Source organism: Falco biarmicus, chromosome Z (genome assembly GCF_023638135.1).
Source record: "Falco biarmicus isolate bFalBia1 chromosome Z, bFalBia1.pri, whole genome shotgun sequence".
In the NCBI taxonomy this organism is placed as follows: Eukaryota; Metazoa; Chordata; class Aves; order Falconiformes; family Falconidae; genus Falco; species Falco biarmicus.
Window position 1 is genome coordinate 46,901,527 of NC_079311.1, and position 22,729 is coordinate 46,924,255.

General features: G+C 37.4%; 1 protein-coding gene across 1 annotated transcript; it reads left to right on the plus strand.

The window, feature by feature from the left end:
* Positions 1-1,202: 1,202 nt before the first annotated feature.
* Positions 1,203-20,450, plus strand: ANXA1 (annexin A1). The gene is made up of 13 exons (XM_056325169.1): positions 1,203-1,358; positions 5,347-5,425; positions 7,622-7,715; positions 8,512-8,606; positions 10,205-10,318; positions 11,402-11,492; positions 12,505-12,584; positions 13,441-13,497; positions 15,042-15,135; positions 15,767-15,862; positions 16,928-16,986; positions 17,933-18,055; positions 19,066-20,450. The coding sequence occupies exons 2-13, from the start codon at positions 5,360-5,362 to the stop codon at positions 19,123-19,125; spliced, it is 1,029 nt and encodes a 342-aa protein (XP_056181144.1). The 5' UTR covers positions 1,203-1,358; positions 5,347-5,359; the 3' UTR covers positions 19,126-20,450.
* Positions 20,451-22,729: the final 2,279 nt, after the last annotated feature.

Below are 22,729 nucleotides of genomic sequence, written 5' to 3' on the forward strand. Positions count from 1 at the left end.
AGGTCCCAGGGCTGGGGTGGCCTGGCCTCCTAAAACACTGCTGGGAGCTCTTCCCTTGGCCCAGTGGCATGGTGACACCTTTGGCTGTGCTGATCCCAAGCTTACCCCTGGCACCTGCCACCAAACCCAGTTGGGGGGATGTTTTTAGGGCCCCAAGAGTTTCTACAGAGGTATTTTAGATAGAGTAATGTGTAAGCAGTGCTGGATTGTGTATGCAGTGATGCCTGTCTGAGGAATTTGGAGTGTCCCTTCTAATGCTACCCAAGAGTCTGTTCCCCTTTCTCCCATTTCATTAATTGCTACACTTGGGTTTCAAGGGGAGACTGCATTTCATATGTGTTCATGAGAGGCAGATCAGCCAGACTTCCTCATTCTGGAGGTGCCAGTGTGTTGCTGCAGGTCCAGCTCAGCAGAAAGCAGCATGACAGCCAGCTAGGAGGCCTATCTGCTAGTTGCAAATGCTCCTAGTTCAGCAAGTGGTATTTCTTCACTGGGCAACATGTTCCAGGACAACCTGAGATGTTAGTGATACGCTGTGTGCTGCTGTGCCGGACGTGCTCTCGAAAGTATGCTTGGCTGGCTTGGTGAGGAAGTGCTTGCAGAAAACTGCTTCTAGCAGGCTGGCAAGCTCCCTCATCTTGTGCAAACCACTCTCACTTTGAACTTCAGAGTTTAAGCTGAATGTTTCAACCTCTTTCTGATTATGTAGGTGTCAGTTATTGCCCTTTTATTAAGTCTGCCAGTTGCCAGGGGGTTCTTGTAAAAAATAAAATAAAAAAACCAACAAAAAAAATCGATACTAAGTTTCAGACATGTCTTAATCCTGAACGTTTCTGCCATGGGCTTATGTGTAGAAGAAGCAGAGCTAACAGCCACCAGAGCTCAGTGAAGCTTGAAAGCTGCATTGACTCTTCTCCACATTTTGTCTTAATATAATCACTTTGAAGTGAATATATTCACTCTGACATGTCAAAATATGGAGTAACTAAAGTTTAGTTTTTTAACATTTTAGTTTCACAATCCAGAAAGTTGTATGACAATTTACTATAGTGAGAGATGTGGCCATGGCAGGGGAGGAGAGCTACAACAGCGTGCTCGTTTGTTGCTTTTTGCCTTCTGAAATCTGGTCCTGCTTTCTCCAGCACATAGTTTTGCAATGACTGGGTTTTTTTGTGTGGTTCTGTGTTTTGGACAGCACCCAGATGTAGCTGCTGCAAGAGCAGATGGTTGCTGGGGCTGAGGAAACACGCTCGTTGCTAGGTGGGGTCTCCCTCGCTGCGCTATAAAAGCATCAACAAACCTCTAGTCTCTTACTTCTGGCTGCGCTGCCCTGAAAAGTTGTCTTTGTGAGGAACAAGGTAAGTTTCTTTACTTCTTTGCTGTTCTCTGTAGATCCGACAAACTTTAATATACTGAATTTGTCAGGTAACCTGGTGCAATTTTCTGTGGGCTGGATTTGCTTACAAGGGAAAAGATAAGTGTGGGCAGGGGACATTCTTTCAGTTTTGAAACATTTTGTGTAGATGGAATAGCTTGGAAAACTACTGCTTTTATTTTTTGCATGTCAGCAACTGGGAAAAAAAGAGAAAAGCTTAAAAGAATAAAAGAAAACTTACTTGGAGCTGACTGTTTCCTATGTTTTCTCTTTGCCCTTGTAGTAGCCAGCTGTAAAAATCTGCAGTAAAACTGGAGTTCCTGTACTTTGTACGGAAACTTAAAAAAAGGAAACAAACATCTGTTGTTTCTTCAACAATAGTTTGCTGTTTTGGGACTGTAGAGGGGTCTTTGCTCAGGAAACTCATGAAAATTAAGCAAAGCAATCTCTTAGAAACATAAGAGCAAAAGCCTGGTTTTGTGACCAAAAATTTAGGCAAAACCAAGTAAGGAAAGGCTGTGTCATGTGGGGTTTGCTCTGCTAAAACTTTCCACTGAATTTTCCAAGGATGAGATTGTTTTTCTCTCTGACATTTTCATTCATATTCAGTAGACTTTCCACTGTAAAATTAATCATTGTGTTAGTTCTACTGCCTGTTTTTCTTACAGGCTGTAATGACCTTAATTTACAACAAGATCCTGGTAACTAGCATTGGACAGTAACCAGAGATGATACATCTGATATGGTTCATGATATGACTAAATAAGCATGAAGAAATTATGTTGTTTGACACAGACTGCAGTGTAAAAGTCTAGTTTGTGTCTTCAAGTTTTTTCAATAAATAGTATGTATTTTCTCAAAAGTTTTAAAGATTTACATATGCCCCATTCAAGGATGCTTCTTCTGGGGACTGAGAGCCGGACAGAAAGCAATAATTATCGCAAAGCAACAGTCAGAGCTTTTAGTCTTGATCTCTGATTGATTTTTTATTCCAGTTGCAATGTTGAGCATTCCAACTGGGAATGATACACAGTATTTTTCAAAATAAGAAATTTTAAGTTCTTGATCCTCTTTCCTTTTAAATGGGATATCTACATGCATCAGTTTGGGAAGTGGGACACATGGCCTGGCCTGGCCTGGCCCATATTTTCTTAAACAGTATAGCTATCAAATAGGTATTTTGTATGGAGTAACCAGAAAGAAGTTTCACACTTTTCTGTGGTACCTTCTGTTTGCACCACTTTGTAGGCACATATATTTTTTTCTTTTTTCTTTTCCTGTTCATAGGTTTTGTTCTGAGTTCAAAAATAGAGGAAAATATATGGCAGAAAGCATCAGTTCTTACAGTCCTTTTCATACTAAACAAAAATAATATTCTGACTGAATTTATCACTCCTGGATCTTGGTACTGTTTACATGAGCTGCTTGTATTTTAGAGTGGCATGGGTCAAAACCCTGGAAAAGACCTTGACTTTATTGGGTGGGAACTGGCTGTCTTCCTAGATTACAATCTTATTTTTTCTTATTAGCCATAGTTTTTTATAAAGCAGGCAAACAATTTTGTATGTAAGTGCTTTCTTAACTTTCTGGTTCAATTCAAGCAGCATAAGGTTTTTAGCCCCTCTCAAAAGCCATTGCCTACTTTGACTTCTGTAAAAATTGTGCTGCTTCTTTACTAGATGGAAATAGATTGATCTACATGTCGAAGTGTCTTTATTTTATAAGGAGGGAAAAAAGACTTAGATTTTAAGGCATAGAATTATTTTATTGTAATGTAAATTAGGATAGACATAAAGGTTTAGAGGCTTAATACACCCAATTTAGTGTAGGCTTGCAGCCTTCTGGTCTAGTCATCCCCAAGAATAGCAAAGCCTCTAGTGCTAGGTGTGAGGGGTGGGGGCTGGGACAGGCAAATGTAATGGGGATGTTAGCAGTTCTCTCTAGAGCTCTTCCTCAGAAGTGTTCCTCTAGCAACCAAAATGCAGTTTTGGTTCCAGCTCGTCTCAGATCTGGTGCTGTAAGACTGAATCTTGCTTTTTAGCTTTAAACAATTACAGACTATGCATCTATTAGCTGGCAGACATATCTGTGCATGTCACTGTTGGTGACTTGGTGCACCTAGTATGGAGACTAAAATGTTTTCATCCAACTGCATATGGCCTTCATGTGTGCTGTTATAAAACGCAGCAGACCCTTAGATACTATAGAACTTTGTCTAGCATCATACACTTATCATACACTGTCCATACAAGAAGGTTAAGGGAGTCACTGTAATAGCTTAATAAAAACCTGTTGGTTTCTAATTGCAATTTAAGTTGCTTTTCTGCTACTCATTAAATGACATGTGCCTAAGGGTTGGTTCTTAAAACCAACACAATATTCTGACCATAATTCACCCAGATGAGACCTACTTTAAGTAACATACAAACACAGATTAGGATCCAGTTTCAGTTTTTCTAGCAGCACAGGCAGAGCTGAACTTTGTGCCCTCAGGGTTGAGGGAAGGGCACAAAAGCAAGGGTTTCCTGGGTAGGAGGGGGTGTAGGTGGTTTCTGCCTTGGAGAGGTGTGGAGGTGGGCAGGAGTGCTGGATGAGGGCCATGGGAGAAAGGTGTCATTTTGTTGGCAGCTGAATGTGGAAATAAATTTTACAGTTTTGCTATGAGGGAAAGAAGCAGCCAGGCCACGGGAGATAGGTGTCACTTTGTTGGCAGCTGAATGTGGAAATAAATTTTACAGTTTTGCTATGAGGGAAAGAAGCAGCCAGGCTGCAACTACACTGCTTGATCCTAGGCATGTTTTGTTTTAAAGGACTTCTCATTGCCCTTTCTTTGGGACACAGGGCATAAGTAAAGCAAGTGTGTTTGCAGCATAAGCAACATATTTTTTCATGCTCATGTATATGATCTATATTATGTGATCTGTACCCCAAGACCACAAATAACATCTTGTCTCTTCACAGTAGATTCAAAGACACTATGGTTTACCCAGCACCATTGTCTTTATTGTTTATATGTATGCTCTAAAACGAACCCTTCCTTAGAGTTTGCTATGGAAGTTTGGAGGAAAAAAAAATATTTTGAGCAGACCAGAAAAACTTTATTTGATAAAACATTATTCTCTCTGTTGCCTCACTGTTTCTTTTAGCAAACAGAATATTCCTCACACCAAAGTTGTTATAAAGCAGCCTATTCACTGTTTTTGGGTTCTCAATATCAAATCACACCATTAGTCTTTTTTCCTGTTCTGTATGGTATAATATGGAAAAACTAGACTGAATGTAATTTTGGTGATAAAAGGCTGAGTTTTTTTTTTCTCCCTTCTTAAATGGGTAATATATTCTTTTGTGGAAATTGGAGGTATTATGTAAGAAAGAAGGAACAGTTTAGGTGAAAGTGTCTGATTGTATTCATCTTCCTTAGGGAGGAGCTAGTCAAAGAAATTACATGAGAGTATATTTAACAAGGGAATATTTTGTCTTAACATAACACACAAGAGCTCCAACCTCAGTAAGTTATCAGACAACAATACTTGTTTACCACTGAATTTTAACAGAATCAAATATTCAGTAAGCTAAATGGGCATAGCTGGTACCTTAACTAATGGGGAAAGACAGACTTTAATTTGTTTCTGGTAACTTCCTTTTGTAACTCCATGATAATGTTTAGGTGTTGACATAGTAAATAAGCAAATAGTCCAACTAGTTTACTGTTCTACTTCTAATCTAAAAATTCCGCAAGTAGCTAAGGGTGTAGGACTGAGCACGCAGTTGTGGAGCATTGCACCACCTGCCAAATGTAAAAGTTACCTGCTTCTGATAGCGCAAGCCAGTGACTGCTTGGCCCTGAATATCATAGTTCAAGAAAAAGGATTTTGAGAGTGGGAAACCTTGAGTTGCACTAGTGCTGAAAGTGATGAAAAATGGTTTGTAACTGGATCAAAAATGGCTTGTAACTTGATATCTCTTCCCAGAAACTCTGTCAACATGGCTATGGTGTCAGAATTTCTGAAACAGGCATGGTTCATGGAAAATCAAGAGCAGGAATGTATTGTAAGTATTATCACCTTTTAGAGAGCATCATGCTTATTTTCAAGTACATTTAGAAATTATTTAAAGGCATAAGCTACCAAATGCCTTTCATATACTCAAAGGGAGGATAAACAATGGCAAAATTCCAGTCGATTAGAACAGGAACTCAATTTTGTTGCGGCGTGTAATATTATGTAATCTAATAACCTAGGAAGTCTGCTATCAGATGAAAAGTTACTCTTATTTACACATATCAGTTTAGTTATCAATTCCTAGGCAGAACTAGTTACTGTAATGAAATTGTAATTCTCAGCAGACAATCACTAATTGAGTCAAGTCATCCTCCTTAAAGTAGTAATCTGATGTACAGGTGTGCGAATGTGTAAGAACACGTCCAGATGACAAACTTGTGAAAACCAGTGACTCTTAGGCTGGGGTAGAGGAAGCCATGAGCTGGAGCCCAGGAATGTAAAGGAGGAACTAAAGTCACTAGTATATGTTCTAGTGTTCCTATTATATGTGTCATACTTAGAGTGGAAAGAGTCATGGTATGTAATAAAACAACTCAGGAGACCACTACTGAAGGGAGGCTTATGGTGGTGAGAAGTCAAGAGTTACTGCACTAGGATTATGTGGAGTTGTCATGATAATGAAGCTGATCGATACTAAAATGACTGTTGGCGAAGATAAAGTGATACACTGTGAAGTCCCAGGAGATCCTGAAAGAACTTTCATCTTGAAAAAAAATATTGAACATATGGTGGAAATTTCAGTAAATAGTTTGCTCTATACCTTTGTGGATTTTGTAATTTTGACTTCACAATGTTTTGTGCATAAACCTTTGGCTGCACCATACTATCACCCTTGCACTACCAGGTTCCTGAGTCGTTCTGGTTGTGGTGGTTACAGATTTTTATTGCTAGTAGATAAGTTTGTCATGGAAACCAGTATACAAAGACTAACCTGGTATGCCTGGGAAAGAGGCAGTGAAGAAGTCCCGTTCTTCTGTTTGCTTATCACAAAGTCACAGTGATTTTTTTCAAAAGTATGCAAGATACCTTTTTAAGTATGCAGTCCCTCTGCTCTCTTACAAGTCCCAGTGATATAATATTTAAGGAGTGGAATATTTCATTATTGGGTGTTAGAAGTGTACAAAATTCAATGTAGAATGAAGAAGTAAAACATGTATCCATTGGATGTTGCCATTTTTCTTGTGCTATTTAACTTTAGTGGCAAAGGATTTTAAAGAAAATAAATGGTGAGTTGTTGAAATAGGAGAAAGTATAGGTGATTCAGAAAAAGTGTAGCTAAACTACTGTTCGTTTTTTTTTTTTAAATAAAAAAATCTCACCATGTATCCTACCAATGGGAAATTTATATATATATCAAAGAACCTTTGGGCTTTTTTATAGCTTCTGTAAGAGAAGTAGACATTGATAAGGTAGCGATGTTGGGTTGTAGGTCCTACCAGTGACTTGATTTGTCTTGTTGCTGATTTAGGGCAAGCCACATAATCTGTCACGTAGTGGAATTCATCACTGCTAGTTAGTCCCAGAGCCCTTTAGATGGGAGTGCCCATCTAGGAGTGGATTCACCAAAGGTAGCCAGTAGATAATGCCTGTGAAGAAAGTGTGGCTTACGTCTCAAGTTTCAAAGAAGTTGGGTAACAGTTTTCCACTTCCTCATAGGATTAGGCTTGAACTCTTCAAGATCTTACATGCAAGAAGTGCTTGTAGCCTTAGATATGAGTCAACTGAGAAGTCTTTTAATGTGATGCACAGTCAATTCACATGATATGAGCAAAGAAATTAGTAGCACTTTACTGGAAGTGCCTGTAGGATTTAATTGTGGGTTTAAAACCTTTAAAATTTGGACATAATGGCCTAACATGACAGTTAAGAAGTATTTTTCTATGGTATCCATGTTATTCTGAGAAATAGGTCTTCAGGTACCTAAAACAATATATGAAGCATTTACTGCTTAATACAAGAGGTATGAATAGAATAGATCCAATGCATATTCATTACTGAGTCTTTAGTTCTCTGTAGTTATAAAATTGTGTATATTCCTTGATAGTCCTATAATAGACAATCCCATATACATGGTTTATTTAGGCTTCTAAAACTGTTTCTTTGCAAAAATAATCTTTGGAATAAGCAAATTTTTTAAAAAATTATTTATTATTATTGTTATTATTATTATCCCCTTCCTCTACAGAAAAGTTCAAAAGGTGGCCCTGGAATTCAGTCATACCCTAACTTTGATCCATCAGCTGATGTTGTTGCTTTGGACAAAGCTATTACTGTAAAGGGTAAGAGAAATAAATATTTAACCTGCTATATTAGGACTCTTCCTTAGGAAATTTTGAGAATAGTCCTGAACAGAATATCAGAATGAGAGGCAATGGCAAGAAGGAGAGATGCCTTTGCTTTTAAAAGATTGGCAATACATTAAATTGTATCACTTGGTAAAGAATCTCAACTCTTTGATATCCTGATGTTGTGTTACTTAATACTACATTAAAGTTCTCTAATATATTGAAGGAAAGGTTGTAAAACATTAATTTCTAGAGAATAAAAAAATGTTATGACATACCATACTAATACTTTTTGATCTGATTTCCATAAAATCCCTGCAAAAGGCAGTGAATATGCTAACGTACTGTATGCTTCTATTGCACTTCTCTCTTTTAATGAAATTCACATTTGGCACTTTGCCTGTACTTTGAAACCTTTTTCTGTTTGGCTTACTGAGACAAAATGAGTTTGACGTTTAATTTTAATTTTTTTTTTTTTTTTTAGTTATTCTCTAATATAGGTTCTGCACTCAGAACACTTTAAGACTTTCTGTATGAAATTGTAGAAACATAGGTTTCTGTGTTCTATGGGAATCTTTTTTTTTTTTTATATTTCTTCACTATATCACTAAACGTAAATCAGTGGATTGTTATGACTTTTCCTTGGTTAAACTTCAGTGAGCCAAGAAAAAAAAATGACATAAAGCAAATAATAATAAAAAATACTAGTATTTGGCTAAATGATGCACTAGGCACCACTACAATTATTTCCAATATATTATTAAATATTTTGTTGTTTGGTGACTCACAGGTGTGGATGAAGCCACTATCATTGACATCTTGACTAAAAGAACAAATGCTCAGCGTCAGCAGATCAAAGCTGCCTATCAGCAGGCTAAAGGAAAGGTAAAGTATATTCAAGCCAAGCTTAAATTTACACCCAGAATATCAATGTTGCTCCTAGTTCAGATGGTACATACAGCTTCAGTTTCATAGAACAAAAAGCTAGTCTTCTGCCTTCTCTATTTTGTGAAAATCATCACAGAATAATACCCTGTAACTATATTGTTGGTGCTGAGCCTTTGAATATGATGGCCACTATTTTGAAATAAAAAGAAAAAATTGGAAATTCTGTCTTTCTAGGTTTTTGAACGCCCTAGAGATCCTTTGAATCACTAAATCATTGGGAATGCAGAGATTTTACTACCACCTGGGAGACAGTCCACTGAGAGAAAGGAAGGGATGGAGAAGGGAACTTGGAGACATCTCTCCAAATGTTTAAGTCCAGATAGAACACTAAATAGGATAGGAAAGTTGTAGGATCATAATGCTGTTCCACAAGTATACCAACACTGGCACAGGGATGGGTATACAGGAGTCAGTGTTCTACTGATGGGTAAAACTGGTAGTCCCTGAAAATGAGAAGCTTGGAAATTACTACATATTTCTGGAAAAGGTTTTGATTGCTCTTACTTTTCTCTGTAACAAGTTTTCTCCAGTTGAACCTGTAACTCTAAACTGAAATTATAATTGCACTGTTGCCATACCAGAGTTACTGAACATTTGCTCCTTGGAAAGTGATTCCTTTGAGTGTAACTTTTAAAGACCAACTTAGAAAATAAGTCTAATATTTTAGCCTAGATTTCCTGTTTTTATTCAGGAAACTTCACTTGTGGTTTTCACAGCCCTCTCTGTCCTCAGAGGAAGCTGCAGCCTTGCAGTTATATTTTTTAAACACCTAAATTATAACACAATTTCAAAGACACAGGGAGACTAATGCTGTTAGATTATTAATACCTTGACACACTGTCAAGAACAGAACAGAACTAACTAAGGACATAGTGTTTGCTTCTTAAATAATCTTGTTGCCTTAGGTATCCTGACAAAGCAGGTTGACTTTTTCACTCTTAGAGCCACAACCTGAACATATACTTGGTGGGGAATAGGGTTGTAACTTTTAACGTAACAAAACAGAGTACTGAGCATCTCCAGATAGGAGACAGAATAATTAGGGTTTTTTCCTTTTTTTAACTTAAAATTAGGTCAAATTAGTATATAGACCAAATCTTAACTGTCAGGACTTGCAGTTTTGGGTAGGGTGGTATTACACTACATCCACATAGTTTCCACTGCCAATTCTGTCCTTTATGTGATAAATGGATGAATTAATATGTATCCAGATAAGTAACTCAGTCATAATCATAACAGCAATATAGTATTACCTTCTTTTAACATAAAAACAGCCTATTTTGAGTCTTCTGATACTGTAAATGGATGAATGTGGCTGAACTGCAAGTGTGAAAGCACTCCTGAATACTTACTGAAAAACGATTAACATAAAGGTGACAAATCAAAAGTTTCAGGTTGGGCTTCATAGTTCTTTCCAGTAGCTAAAGGAATGATGTACACTAAGATTCATGAGAAATCAGGCTCATTTGGACTGTACCTGAACAGCAGCATTTTATGATTCACTAGCTTAGTCTGTTTTACATTCTTCCTCTCAGAGTCTGGAAGAAGCCTTGAAAAAAGTTCTGAAAAGCCACCTGGAAGATGTTGTTGTGGCTTTGCTCAAAACTCCAGCTCAGTTTGATGCTGAAGAATTAAGAGCTTCTATGAAGGTAAGGTAAAAACTTCTGCAGAAGCTTTCCTAAAGAGCATAAATAATTATCAGGACCTGTAAATGACATTGGACTTGGATTTCAAAGCTCATATATTGTCTTCATTTTAATCCCATTTTGTAAAATAAATCTGTACTGGTATTTGGGTTCTGAGAACAAAACTCATCAATCTGCTGAATTTCAGGGTTGGAGGAGATTCTTTTGTGAGAATGAACTCTCTGACTTGTGAAAACTGATTGCTGATATAGTGATAGAAAGCCATAGTGTTTACATATATGTTTAGATAAGAGAAAGGGGAAGGGGGTATTTTTCTTCATATATTTTAAAATCCTATCTTCTCTGTGTAATGCTTGGCCCTTTTAACCCTGTAAAGGAATTACAGAGGGATGAAGGCAGGTTAATTAACATTGATAATATACAGCTGTGGGCTGGCTTCAGGGGCGTGGGTTGGCTGACATGGATAATGTGCAGCTGTGGCTGGTTCCTGCTAAGTAGTTAAATAGCTCTAAGGGGTATGGAAGAGGAGTACTGGAGGAAGAGAGACCTGGAAGAGGCAGAGGGAGGAGACAGAGCACCCTGGGTGTAGGGGAGACAAGGAGAGGCCCCGGGAGAAGGAGGGGGCCCGGATGAGAAGAGCCTGGTTGGAAGAGGAGCCCAGAGAAAGAAGAATGCAGAAGCAAGAAGCAGGGTGGACTGGCCTGAAAAGGATGAAGAAACAGCAGGGACAGTAGATGAACTTTTGAAACCTTGCGGGGGGATTGGTGGCTGTGCTGGGGCAAGGTGCAGGAACTGCTTAATGAAGTTAACCTGGTAGGGGGTGGTAAAAGTCTTGTTGCAGCTGGCTAGTTTGGATAGTGCTGCAACATAGCCCTTCTTTTGGTTATCAGTGACATTATATGTAATAAAAAATTAATTCCAAAAGAGCTGAAAGAACAATATTGTGTGCAAGCACAAGGTTTCTCACTTTTATTTCTTGTTCCATGTGGTGCTTTCAAAGCCAAGTCTGACTTTCATTTTAGATCTGTTCTAAATCTTGTTTGCTTTATCAAATAACATTTCTAAAAATTCAATCACTCCTATCAGGGCCTTGGAACTGATGAAGATACCTTAATTGAAATTCTGGCCTCAAGAAACAATAGAGAGATCAGAGAAGCCAGTAGATACTACAAGGAAGGTAATTCAGAGCAAAAAGAAGTATTAATGGTACAACTCTGTTGTAGAGACAATATAGTCATAGCATCGCTTCTTAATATAGGAAGCTGAGACCTTGTAGGATGCAAGTGAAGCTTCACATAAAATTGAGAGCTGTAGGGGAGGAAAGTAATCCTGACTTTTTTTGGACCTATGTAGATTCCCAAGACTTCTGTTTGGGAAGGCACATCACCACCATCAGAGCTGCAGATGTCTTATGGAATGGGCCATGCATTTAGATGCTTTCTAGGATACAAGCAAAACCCAGCTGCCTTTTCCCTCTTCTAACTAAGCCTTGGCTAACTTAAGATTTCACTAGTCTTGGAAAAAAAGTTCTGTGGTGCTTGAGTTAGCAACACAGGTAATAGCAGTAGGTGCAACCAGTGAACTAAAGGGGTGGTGGGGTGTGTGGAAATCTTTGAAGAGATAGCTAAAATGTAATGTAGCATGTCACATATGTAGAGGTCACTGCAGTCAGTCAGTGTGGTCTAATTAAACCATGTTTTCTGAGAATGAGCTACATTTTCCATGAGATTTCCATTCAAATACAGCCCAAATCAATATCTTCCACCCAAATTGATTTCTTCAGAAGAGTTTTATGATTGAGTTCAGTGTTGATAAATATAAGAAGTAAGAATGAAAGAGAAATGACTCAGGAAGTTTCAAGTTTTTTTGTGCCTCACAAGCAAGAGCCCAAGCCAATGCCACCCGCAAGACTTCAAAGAACTTTTTCAGCAGATTTTGGGTTTAAACTCCAATTTCATAGCATATCTCAGGGATTAGAGGACATGTAACAAATATACTACCCCTTCTCTTGAAGCTAAATGAGAGAAATAAGAAAACTGCCTGTCTAATGGGCATATTTAAGTGGGAAATTAAGAAAAGGATGTAAAAATCATAGAATTATAGAATGGTTTGGCTTGGAAGGGACCTTTGAAGGTCATCTAGTTGATAACTTTAAAACAGACTATGAATCCTTTTTCTTTCGATTTCAGTGTTGAAGAGAGATCTAACACAAGATATTATCTCTGACACATCTGGAGACTTTCAGAAAGCTTTGGTTGCTCTGGCCAAGGTATGCTATGCTTAAGCATTTTGAGTGGTATTATCTCTTATGAAAAATCAGTGTTAAGAGTTTTTGAGAAAGACACACAATAAAGATTTAGGTAATATTTATTTCTTTGCATTATTTTTTACTTACATATCTCAGACCATATGAAATTGTTCTTAAGTTATAATGAGATATGCATTTTAAAAAACTGTGTTTGTTAGTTATGCTTTTTTTTGTGGGAACTGCCTTTAAGCACTTGGAAACCGGTGTCATGTCAACTGACTAGAAATAGAAACAGAACAAATGCTTACAATTAGAGAAGTAAACCTTTTGTCTTGCTGTTAAGATATGTTTCTAGTAGTTACAAAATGGGACAGAGGCAGGAAGCGAACAAGTGGACAAACTGTTTTGTGAATTTGTGTTCAAAAGCAGATGACTTTAAACACGGGAGATGCCCAATAAAAAGACCCTTTTAAAATGTATAAATATTTAATTCTGTGATTGAGTACATGTATTTAAACCTTGTACATGCTTTTGATACAACCATGTGCATGGTTTTGGTTTTGGGTTTTGTTTCAAATCAGCTTGAGTCTATTGAATGGTCATCAGGGAGCAAATCAGAGTTTCTAAGCCTGAACTTCACATTAAGAAACAATATTTCCCCTGGATTTTAATGTAGGACTTCCAAAATAAAGTGTTGATGGCCTTGCAGGTCTGAGCTCTGACTGATTACAAATACAACAAATTTATTCACAGAATGATTGACATAACTGTTATGTGTCTGCAATTATGTGTGTAAGTTATGTATGAGAATGGTAGGGCAGAAAATGCTGCATTTTGGTGAACTGAATACCAGTGAAATTTTTATTTATTTATATAGGCTGACCGAAGTGAAGATTCTTATGTGAATGATGAACTTGCTGACAGTGATGCCAGGGTAAGATCATACTTTGCACTGCAGGGCTTCTTCATCTGATTTAATTGAGATTAAAATTCTGGCTGCAGATATTCTACCTCGGGGGTCTTCAAACTACACCCCGCTGGCCGGATACGGCCCCCCAGGGTCCTCAATCCAGCCCCCGCTATTTACAGACCCCCCCGCCCCCGCCAGGGGTTGGGGGGGGAAACCAAGCAGCTGCAGATGGCTGCCTGCCACTGCATCCGTGTGCCGGCCCCCTGGATAAAAAGTTTGAGGACCCCTGGTCTACCTGAATTTTTTGCATTGGAGACCTAACAGATCTGTATGCTATATAGCAATCTTTTCTGAGCAGATACTATTTTATGAAGTTCACATAATCATCACTATCTGAAGGAAATTAAATCTTCACCCTAATATCTAGCTTCAGAAACATTTCTACAAGACCTCTTCTAGTTCATGTAAAGTGTGAAGACCTTTTGAAGGAGAGGTCAACTAGATAAGTTAGACACAATCTTCCTTTTGTTTGTAACAGGGCTCTTGAAATGAGAGACAAGGGTGTACTGATGTATGTGCAGAGCCTGCTCCTGTACCTTGACCAGTGTGAGCTCTGCAGTACGTTAGCTATAGTTATTGCTTTACAGTGATGAATGTTTCAAGATTATTGGGTAAATCTCAGTGATTTTCTGAATACTTCTAAAATAAACAACTGATCTTTCCCTTATTTTTTCCACCATTAACGTGATTAGTATTGATAAAATCTTGGGAAGCATTAGCAGTCTTTCCTGAGTTTTCACCTAGAAAATTTTACATCACTTACAATTTAAATGTAGATTTGCTTTACATTTATTTAAAAAAAAAAAATCGCACCACGAAAAGGCCATTGAGCAGTTCTGCTTTGTATTCCTGCTACATCAGGAGTTTTGTCATCAGCCCTAGATATGAAATGTCAATAAATTAATACTCCAAGTTCAGAAATTCAGTGCTATTACTCTTGGTGCAGAGAAAGTGCTGTTAAATCTTCTTTGCTGCTGTGTGAAGGTCTTTATAATTATTACTTCTAGAGAGGTATGAGGAGGTGAGGAAAAAGGAGACTGCTTTGATTCTTGATTTCCATTAAAGTCAGTTCTGGAAAGACTTCATGTGTAGTATTCTCCTTCACAATTGTCCCATTAATACCAGACATAATTTTGTTGGTTTTTTTTAAAGAAAGCCTATTAGTCCTAACTCCTATGCAGACTGTAAACATATCATGATATATGAAAAATATATTCATTCTAGAATGTAATGTACCCAGTGGAGCTAAATGATAATTGTAAAATGTCAGAAAATGTTTTCTAGCTGCATAGTGTTCTCTAGGTACTATTATGACATAAGTGAAGTATGAAGTATGGGTAGAGCTAGAGTTACTCTAAGGTTGTGTTTTGTTATGGATTTTGTCAAGGCCCAGAATTAATTACGACCAAGCAATGGCCTACCTTTGGCTGGTAGCTTCAGAAGTACAGTGTTTCTGTTTGGGTTTTACTATACTGATGTTAACCTTACTACTTTCTTTTCTTTGACAGGCCTTGTATGAAGCAGGAGAGAAAAAGAAAGGAACAGATATTAATGTTTTTGTTACTGTTCTTACTGCAAGAAGCTACCCACATCTCCGAAGAGGTATGTTGGATAAAACTTTGTGTTTCAATGGAATACTTTTTGAGTATGGACTGCTTATGAACTGAGAAGATATAGATTATCATGACATGATGATAATCAGACATGACTCTTACTGCTACAAAGGTCTTTGTAACTGGACATGCTTGCTGACTAAGCATGCAGTTGTCAGCTTTTTTTTTTGTATTTGTGATAGGCAATATAATTTAGGTAGTTAAGGAAACTATTTCCATGAAATCCCACATGACTAGTGACCACAAAGCCAAGGGATCAGTGTGGCAGGGGTTCTAAATGCTCCCCAATATGATCTTGCTTTTCAGCCAGTTTGCCCTGCATAGAGGGGTATCACCTGATGTCACAGGCTCCAGCAGAGTTGTTGGAACACCCCTTTCCTTACCAATGGGTACATGAACCCTGTCATCCTAACAAAGTCCCATTCCTTACACTGACTCCACCTAGTCCATGCAGTAACACTGCTCTTTACACTGTGCTGGCTGAAAAAATGAGAAATATGGCCTACAATCAGTCACCTGTGTGCACTGCTGCAGTAGTAAGGGAAGAATCAAGCAAAGGAAATGCAGGGAGAATACTATCTTTTTCATCACTATTCACTGATTTTTCTTCCCTTATTTAGTTTTTCAGAAGTACACCAAATACAGCAAACATGATATGAACAAGGTACTGGATTTGGAGCTGAAAGGTGATATCGAGAACTGCCTGACTGCCCTTGGTAAGTGGTTCTACAAATTGTAACCTAGTATATGTACTAACTGTAGGAAAAACTACCTTTTACTTCTGCCATACTTCCTCTAATAGGAAACCATTTTAGGCTTACTCTGCTTCAACTTGCTAAATAATACTTTGGAAAATCCAGTCTGAGCATAGTGATTTAACTGAGTTATTTAGAGTCAGTTAAAGTTGATGAATGAGTAGAAATAGCTCTCCCAATATGTAGAAAGATCTTTTAGGGAGAAAAGATGTGTCATCACCATAGGAATACCTTTACAAGAAGTCAATATGCCAAAAAGAGCTGTCGGAACAGGCACAATTTGTATATTAAAAAAATCTGATAGTTTTAAACCTGCCTTAAAAAAACCACCAACAAACCCGCTCTTCTCTAAATTTTGTTTTTCAAAGATCTTTATAATATGATTATTAAAAATAAAATGAATGTCATTCTGCACTTCTGTTCAAGAAAATATTCTTATAACCTTTGTGATAAAGGTGTGTATTAAGATGCTTAATTAAGATTCCTCATGAACAGTAATGCAAAGCAGTGACTCACTGAAGTCACTCTTACTAGTGGACCAGGGATAGAATTAGGACCCAGACACCCATCTTGTTCTCAGCATTTGTATCAACTCAAGTGTATTCTGGATAGAAGAATGAGTCCCATTAGATCCATTCTAATATCAGCAGTGGAGGGCAAGTACTTAGTATAACTTTTTTACAAAACATCAGATTGCAACCTCCAGCTCTGCTGTAGAAGGCACAAATGTTTTCACTTTTTTTCTTGGGAACTGCAACATCTTTCTTGATTTTGTGACAGTAAACTAGGGAAAACAGTCTTGTCTTTATAGTAACTTTTCTCCCCTGACTGAATTGCTCTCTGAATAGACAGAGGAAAGGAACTGCTACTTCTATATTTTGAAGACAGATAATAAAGAAGTAGATAAATAGAATATGCTGGTAGGAACACAGACTGCTTTTAAAGTGTTTGCTTTCCAGTCTTTTTTCTTTTTGTTACTTGTTATGTGTATAACAGATGTGACCTTATCTCATGGTTTCATTACAGTGAAGTGTGCCACAAGCAAGCCAGCTTTCTTTGCTGAGAAACTCCACTTGGCGATGAAGGTAACCTAAAGAAAGAATTTCTCTTTGTAAAAACATGGAATGCTTTGTAAGCTGAAAAATAACAAGCTAACTAGAGCTCTCTAAGCCCTTTGTGTGATAAAAATGGACCACAGGAGGAAATTCAGTGTATTTCTAGCTCTTCTGTTTCTTCCATGGAAACTTCTGAGTGTCTTTCCGTAGAAGGAGCTGTCTGGTATAGCATGTTCATGAAGACGTCTGTCCATCCACACATCTTTTACTCCAGACAGTGACAGAAAGCTAACTGGAACATTTCTCACTTACAAACCCACAAAAATATTTGTGAAAAGTAAATAGGAAAGCAATTACAGATCCTGGACAAGGACCTTCTAGAAGCCTAATCTTTGACAAGATATTTATGGTCCTTCTGGCAAACTGGAACCTCAGCTGAGTGAGGTTCCAGTCTCAGTGGAGGTCTTGAAACAGTCTAGCATGCAGGTGTTTTAATAACTCCTGTGACAATTAGGAGTAGCACGTGAAAAATTGAGTGAAACATTATGAAAATACAGTTAATCACACTATTAAGAAAATAATAAAGGCAGTGAATTATAAAAGTCTAGGTTGTCTCTGCTGTCTAGCAAGCACAGTGAAGGACATGACTTTTTTTTTAGGAAACAGCTACGAGGAATGTGGGGGGAAAAAACCCAACCAAACAAAAAACCCACCAAAACCACAAAACCAACCAGGAATGGAGGTAGCCTGTCAGAAGTGAATTGTGCTTATAGGGAGTGGAAGGACAGAAAGGGGATATAAAAAGATCTCTGAGAGATGTGAAAGGAATAAGATGTGGGCTCTGTTCACCCTCAAAGAAGTCTGATGCATGAACCTTGATTTAAGATGTTTCAGTAACATAATTAGCCTCTTTTTTAAAAATTTTTTCCCCTTTTCCTTTTCTCTTTGTGTTTTTTTTTTTTTTTTCTTTTAACAGGGCTTTGGGACACGGCACAAAGAGCTCATCAGAATCATGGTTTCACGTCATGAAGTGGATATGAATGAGATCAAAGGTTATTACAAGAGACTGTATGGCATCTCTCTCCGCCAAGCCATTATGGTAGGTTTTCTCTCAGGCGACATATGAAATGCAAAACAACGAAAGTGTTTTGGAAGCCCAGTAAGGATTTGTTAATGCTTCTGTTCCTCAGTCAGAAGTTCATGCTGAATAGCTCATTGTAGCTAAGTAACTCATGTTCCTGATGATCCACATACTTGTACAATAAATCCATTTTCTGGGGCAACATTTTTGTCATGAAAGCTGTAGAAATTTGTTAGTAGTGGTATGTCTCAGGATATCACCTTACAGTAGAAGCCAAGAGCTGAATGGAGTCTACAGTATTCCCAAGCTCCTGTACCTGGGCAGACATATGCTACATATCTGGAGACTGGAGGTGATTGCACTAACAGCTTTATTGGGAGATATTTGATGCAACTGGCTATTGCTTTTTAGCATTGGAGGTACTGCTGCAAATACCTTGCTAATTTAACATTTATTTGGCCTGACTTAAGTGAATGACTTAAACTAACAGAAAATATCTTCTTGAAGGGTGCAGGCCTTAATGCATATTATCCACCTTTTCCAAGTTGAATAAGTGATCCCATGGTGAATCAAATATCACCATACAAGTGGCCTGTGTTTGACATAATCCTAGATACAATTTTTATATTGTTTTAATATTAATAATTGGACATTACAGGTCAAGGAAGGCATTTTCACTTTAGAGAAGAAAAGTTTAAGCTCCTTGTTGGATAGAAATCTTCTGTAGTTTATTTATGCCATGAGATTCCTAGGATTTTCATTAGCCTTATCTACCTCTGGTCCATTCTGGAAATGCATGTCTTTATTTATAGGTCATATAAATAACTTTATATGTTAAAAAATAGGTTTGTATCACAGTGCAGGTACTCAGTTCAAGCTTAGTGTGTAGGTAACACATGTGTTATCAAGTGATTAATATATTTAGGTGAAGGACTGTTGTTCGTTACATGTATGTTGAATGCTTACTGAAACTTATTTCACTTGAGACCATTATCCTGACAACTGTTTTTTTGTCCTTAAATTGACAGGATGAACTCAAAGGGGATTATGAAAACATCCTGGTGGCTTTATGTGGAGGTGATAATTAAGATTCATCTTCCAGCAATGCAGTCAAGACCTGTTGCTGAAGGTCTTTATATTTGCCTGAGCTGTCTATTTAAAATATGGGCTTTACACAGTGAGGTTTCTGTTGAATGGTACTTAAGCTGTATGTATTATGCTGAAAACCCATAACCTGGAATGTATTTTTTCAGTATCTTTACTCTGAATGGCATTAATATATCTTGCTGCCATTTATCTAAAGTCAAAGAATGTCGTTAAGTTTCTGTTTGCTTGGCTAATCATGAAAAAGGTAAAGTTTTCATCTATGCCAAGCAAATAAACTTTTAAAACCAAAATTAACTCATATGTAACTTTGTATGCCCTTTGTTGCTTTTCTGTATTTGGTTTCAAATTGTTTGTATACAGTGCATGAGAGAAAACCCAGTAAACAAATAATTGAAAAATAATGTATCAGTATCAGATAATATAGCTAGTTCTATACCTTTCCATTTCTCTTCAGCTAGGGTTGATATGTCAGATGTAAGAAAAATAACTAAAGATTACTTGTTAAAATTTAACAATATGAAAAGCTATCGATAGCACTGTTTTGTTCTTTCATTTAAATTCCAGAGTAAATACACCTGTTTTTTCTTTCTTCCTATGTAAAAAAAATATACTATAAAAAAACCTCTTCATAGCCCATATGGAAATTTATCTTTTTCCTGATGAGTTGTGTAAATTTTTTGTCATTTCCAAAGTGAAAAAACCCTACTATCGATACCTCTATTTTGGACAGAGTTCATACTTGGCATTACTGTCAAATGCTGTGTGAATGAGTCAGTTATATCCCTGAGGTGCACTGGTGGAACTAAGCATTACTTGTTGGGTTTTTGTTACATGCAGACACTGCTGGTTGCTTTTATGGTGGCTTCCAATTACTCATTTGAACAACAGCATGCTAAACTACTACGAAATCAAAGGTCATCTTGGCTAATTAAAATTAAATATTGCAGGCCCTCTTCATATTAGGATGGTCTAGGATAACAGAACTAGGTGTCTTGAAAAGGAGAAATCTTCTAGAAGAAACATTGGCATGGCGAGAGCTGGAAAGAAAATTCCCATATGCCTCCCACAAGGCCAAGTTTTGATCTGCAACAATTATTTTCCAAGATCTATACCCTAACATAGTTTACTTTGTTGGTAAACCTTACTCTCCTTGTAGCATAAGTGGAATAGAGAGATCTTAACCAAAGTTTATGGGTTATATGCATGATAGGTTATCAACTAAAACAGAAAAACAAACTAGCAGAGATATGCACAGAGGTCATGTGATGAGGGATCTGTTTGATGAAATTACAAGCTTCAGAGAAAACAAACCCAAACCATCTTGTATGTTTTGAGTGTGGCACTAGCAAAAGATGCATTTTCTTCAGCGGCAGTTGTCAGGGAAATGCAGTTCCCTAGCCCTTTAGCCCGTATAATGGCAAATTGGAAATGTTGATTATGACAGTAGAAGTTGATTGAAAGGAAAGTCAAACTTCACTGAAATGAACATGGTAGCTTGACTCTATGAGACGCCCCCTAGCTCCCTTTCTTACTAAAACAAAATCCATAGGATGAAAAAGCTAGTTGCAGCTGTGGCATCCTTTTGAACTTGTGCTCATAATATGTTTTATATATATGCGTATATATATATAAAATAGATATGCTTTGTTAACCTCTTTGGAATGGCTAACAATCTACTAAAAGTGAAGAAACTTAAATGAATGCATTTTGAGGTACTACTTGTATTGCTGGTCAGACCCTGGGAGAAACAAAAAAACCCTAAGAGTTCATCTGTACTCAGGGAACAGGTCATAACTAATGAACTTGTAACCAATTACTGTTAGGCCTCGTGGTGAAACTCTTGTTTCAGCATCTCAGTCATTGTGAAATTGAGAGGTGCTGTAGTTATGCAAAGGGAAAGTATCTGATTTCATCAGCATAGGAAAGAATTTTTTTTCGAGGGGTGTATTCACCAAAGAAGCCAAAAATTCATTAAAAAAATGTTGTAGCAAGTTTTTTAAAATTACTTCCAATTAAAACCAAAGAAATAATTACAAATTTAAATTTATTTCTATTTGGCTGAGTTCAAGAGGATCTCAGCAGCAGCATGTTCTTTGTGAGAGCCCAGACTCACTCAGTTTCAAAATATGAACAAGTGAGCACCTAGAATTTTCATTTAAAGGAGGGGCTGGTATGAAGTTAAATGTAAACATGTTATTAACAGAAAAATGGTTGTGATATGATTACAAGTGTGATAGAAGGAAAAAAGAGAAGGAAATTATTACTGTGCATTGCTGCATTCTAAGCAGCCTTTCTAATTTTAAGACAAATGTCTTAATGTTACGTGTATACTTGATAGAGGCAAGAGTAGCTGCATTTTGATTATACTTTGTGTCTATTTCTACAAATGCAAATGCTGTTTGTTTTCAAGAGGAGGGATTGGTGGAGGTCTGTATAGTGGTGTGTCAATGAGGAGTCACAGGTTTATTACTACTGTAAGCCAGCTAAATCTCCCTAGGTATTCACTTCTTTCTGGGAGATGCACATTTCTCTACAGTGAGGGTACTGTTTCCACATGCATTTAAAAAAACAGAAGCTTTTTTAAAAAGAGTTCTGCTTATATGGCCATTCAAAAGTGTCTCCAATGTTATGATGTATTTATATGACTCCTTATTTCCATGGGAAATTTGCAGCCAACTGTTATAGTCCAGAAACTTCTTCAAATACTGCAAAATATAGAGTTTAGGTTAATACTTGTAATCCATTTCACTGCTAGAAGGCTCCCTGGTGGTCTGAGTGGAAGGGGAGGATATTTCTAAACTAAAAAAAATACCAACCCAACCCAACCCATGGTTTTCAGTTACAGCAACACCTAAGCAACAAGGTAGTTTCCTGGTGTTAAGAAAGGGCAGTCTTTGTCCTAAAGAGGTATGCTGCACAATCAAGGAGTGGGGGAGAGAGATATACAGAATTAAATGAATCACACAAATGAGGCAGTGTTTTCTATGCGAATTAATAAGAACATCAACAGAGCAATACAAATGAAGCTTTAAGTATAAGTCATTCTAGTCAGAACACTGTTAAAAGAATCTGGGTTACGAGGGAAGGCAAGTAAACAAAGGTCATTTGCATCTTTTTTGCTCTTGTGTTTCTGCCTGTCAAAGGACAAAATATCACACAAAATCACTACAGGTGAGTTTGAAATGTAAGTCAGTCCCTAAAGACTCCATTCAATACCATTCTTCTCACTGCACTGAGCTTCAAGCATGGGAAGAGTCCACAGATTCCTACCAAGGAGGAATGTTTGCACATTTTCTGCAGCTGTTTTCCTAATCAATATTAAAAATTAAGCACCAGTACAAGAAAAAATAAAAGGGGGAAAATAAAAAGGTGTTTTCAAGTCTTTTTAAACTTACCTCAAAACCAAAACACACCAAAGTCAGATCGTCAAAACTGCTCAGTACAGACTTGGGGTGTCTGGAGGGAGACTTTCTTGGCATAGTCAGTGTGCTGGAATTTTCACTATTTCAGTAAAACACAATGTATGAATTTTATAGTCCCTTTTCTGAAGTGGGGAAAGTAATTTGTAACAGCCCACAAAAATAA

Excerpts from the sequence above, each read along its gene's own strand:
- ANXA1 (XM_056325169.1), top strand. The coding sequence starts at position 5,360 with ATGGCTATGGTGTCAGAATTTCTGAAACAGGCATGGTTCATGGAAAAT. Across the intron at positions 11,493-12,504 it reads CAGTAGATACTACAAGGAAG|TGTTGAAGAGAGATCTAACA; the intron begins GTAATTCAGAGC and ends TTTCGATTTCAG. Across the intron at positions 15,863-16,927 it reads GAACTGCCTGACTGCCCTTG|TGAAGTGTGCCACAAGCAAG; the intron begins GTAAGTGGTTCT and ends GTTTCATTACAG.